The sequence below is a fragment of the Salvia hispanica genome, chromosome 4, assembly GCF_023119035.1.
Source record: "Salvia hispanica cultivar TCC Black 2014 chromosome 4, UniMelb_Shisp_WGS_1.0, whole genome shotgun sequence".
NCBI classification, from domain to species: Eukaryota; Viridiplantae; Streptophyta; class Magnoliopsida; order Lamiales; family Lamiaceae; genus Salvia; species Salvia hispanica.
Genome location: NC_062968.1, coordinates 45,627,552 through 45,630,488, shown reverse-complemented (window position 1 = coordinate 45,630,488; position 2,937 = coordinate 45,627,552). Strand labels below are relative to the sequence as shown.

Below are 2,937 nucleotides of genomic sequence, written 5' to 3'. Positions count from 1 at the left end.
CTAATAAAACTCGCATAAAAATGCTGGGGACCGAAAATGAAGTTACAAAATTATCTAGCACAAGTTTGTAGCTGGAAGGACAAACTTCAAATAAAAATAAAGAATGTAATGTGTCATTTAATATTTCTATTTTTAATAATTGATTCTATTGCTCACCAAGTATATATCTTTTAAATAACTGTTTTTTATATATCATAAACAACTATAATATCAAAAGAAAACAATATCATAACCAATTCCAAGTTTTTCATGTGATTGATACATATCTGTAAAGAATCAACATATTGCTGCAATAACAATAATCACATACACTACTATCCAACAATTATAAATTTCACTAGTATCTGTCACACTCTCTCTATGTTTATGTTCCATCTCCATGGAAATTACAGTTCCAAACCTCGAATATAAACTTTACCACGCCCAGCTTGCCAGTCGTCTAAGACGAAGCACCATCAACTGAGACACGAGATGAAACATAAACACGGAGCATACGCCCTGAAAGCGACCTCTACAATGAACTTCCTATGCAAAACTAGTAGCCTAAGCACCCCCACATTCATATTCAAGCCAATGCAACAATTATAAATACTAGTCTTCATAAGAATACCTAAGACGATCGTATTGTATCACCTCCCACGCAGACTAAAAACAGCGTGTGTGGTTAAAGAGTCGAGTTCTCATCACTCATCAACATCAGCGTCAGCTGAGAAATCCGGCTCTTCAGGCTTCTGCAGCTTATGCATTTCCAAATCGTTGGCCTTCTGAGCTCCCCTCTTCGTGTTAGCTGCAAACCTTGATGCAGGGTTTTGTTGCACCTGACAAGAATTATCTGCTGCTGCTGCCGCCTGTACATCTTCCTCTTCACCATCATGTTCTTCTGATGACTGCACGTCGTGTGAGAAACAGAACGATTCACTCACGCTGAGGTTTTTAGCCATCATTCTCTTCTTGCAGCGACGCCACGCAGCCTGAATGAAGCAGGCAGCCCACGTCCTCCAATGGTGAGAGTAGTATCTAAAAGTGTGCTGCAGTTTCTTACTGTGGAGACGTCTGAACTGATTGGCAACGAATTTAAGGTCTTCTGCTCTCAGCACGAATGCTTCCACTTCATTGAGTGCTCTCACTGTTCGTGTCGAGGAAGGGAAGTTTAGGGTGGACCTAGGGAGCAGCGCCCACGCGAGCAGCTCCTCGCCGCAGAAGTCACCCGGCCTCAAGGTTGTCGAGTTGAAGAATCCTGTCCGGCCTCCATTTGTGGTCGAGCTCTCCAGCACCCCCCTAATGATGAAGAGCATCTCCGAGACGGGATCTCCCTCGCGGACAATGTAGGTGCCTTGGGTGCTCAAGGATGAGACGAGACGCTCACAGATGGCATCAAGAAGCTGATCGTCCATTTGGGAGAAAAACGGGACCTGAATATCGAAATTATGTGTATTCATCTTAGTGAAACTCCACAAGGAACATCGAGCTTATGAATTTATTGGTGGAAAATATTGTGGGAGGTCTTACACGACGAACAAGGTCTAGACAGAGGTGGCGCTTAATATCACGACGGAGATCTATTGGCAAGGCATGGAGGATCGATTCTTCATCAACTCCTCTTGTGGTAAGCCATTTGTACTGTATAAAACGTCTCACACGCTGTTGGAGAGCCTCCGGGAGTTGGCGATGCCTCATCCATTCCTCAGTGTCTCGACGCCTGAGCCTCCACTCCTCAAGCCTCACAGTCATAGATTGCAGATAGGTCTGGCATTAAGAAATAAATAAATGAATAGAGAAACATCAAAATCAGAGAGAATTATGCTTACGTTACGTGCTTCTTTTTCCTGATCATAGTTTGTAAGCTTTCAAAAGTGAGAGTTCGTATCAAACGAAAATCTGAATAACCTGCATATTTCCAATCAAATGAGCAAATAGAACAAGCCCCAAGATGGCGATGAGTATGGCGAACATAGTCTCTCCAATAAACGTGCTTGTAGACAACGTCTGGCCATAGGAACTGTATAGTGAAACAGAGAATCGTAATAAGGAATCACCCCATTTTAAACATTTCACTTTCAGCTGAGAAAAATGTAAACAACTAATGCATTGTTACAAATGATGATAACCTCATATTCTCAAAAGTGAAGAAGTTTGGAATCATACCTTAAGTTTTGCAAACCCCACCATAAACAGTAGAAGTACTTCTCTCGAAATCCAGACGACACAACGCTGTTTGCAATGGCGTTTCCAAATATTCCATACTTAAAATAGGTGGTGTCATCAGGATTGCATTTCTTGAACACCTGTGTGCTGTTTACCCATCTTCCTCTGTCATTATGGGTCAAAGTGCCACAATCGAGAAAAGGGAGTGAGCAGCCAATGCCGTTGAACTCATCCCTGCAAGCAGATTTTAAACACGTTGCGTGTCTCTCAATCGACAGCAAGTACCAGGAAGCCCCTAACACCTACAAAACAAATGGTAAACATTTTGCCCCCAAAAAGAATGAAACAAAACGAAAATTTTTCAGCGAAAACATAGAGTGCAACTCCAAGAGAAATTAGACATACATGGCTTGCTAACATGTAGAGCACCAGATTGTAAGCAGCTCCTGCCCATGCTGTCTTTGTGACGAGTCCATTAGCTTTGATGATCTCAGAACTCAACGGGAAGATGAGATACAACCGGGGGATGTATTGCAGCAAAACAATAAGCACAAGGGCATTGTTTGTATGATCAGCATGCGAGCTTCTGATTGCTGGTAATATGGACCATATGACTATCTGAATAAATGAGAAGCAAATACTTAGTTAATTCTGCCATAGAGAATCAAGACATAAAGCAAGAATCAGACAGGATTAGGATAATTTTCTTGAATATTGTTCGAGAGAAAACTACTCAAGCCTCCCTAATTGGGCATCTTTTCTTCAACAAATTACTCAAGCCCTTAATAGTTC

At 41.8% G+C, this 2,937-nt stretch overlaps 1 protein-coding gene across 1 annotated transcript in view; it reads right to left on the bottom strand.

Moving 5' to 3' along the window:
* Positions 1–267: 267 nt before the first annotated feature.
* LOC125221199 (probable cyclic nucleotide-gated ion channel 14) overlaps positions 268–2,937 on the bottom strand; it is a 4,635-nt gene continuing 1,965 nt past the window's right edge. The window contains exons 2-6 of the mRNA XM_048123324.1: positions 2,551–2,790; positions 2,146–2,447; positions 1,888–1,999; positions 1,510–1,746; positions 268–1,412 (exon numbers count right to left, since the gene is read on the bottom strand). Of these exons, the coding sequence (XP_047979281.1) occupies positions 684–1,412; positions 1,510–1,746; positions 1,888–1,999; positions 2,146–2,447; positions 2,551–2,790 (1,620 nt within the window). The 3' untranslated portion in view covers positions 268–683. The remainder of the gene's footprint in view (positions 1,413–1,509; positions 1,747–1,887; positions 2,000–2,145; positions 2,448–2,550; positions 2,791–2,937) is intronic.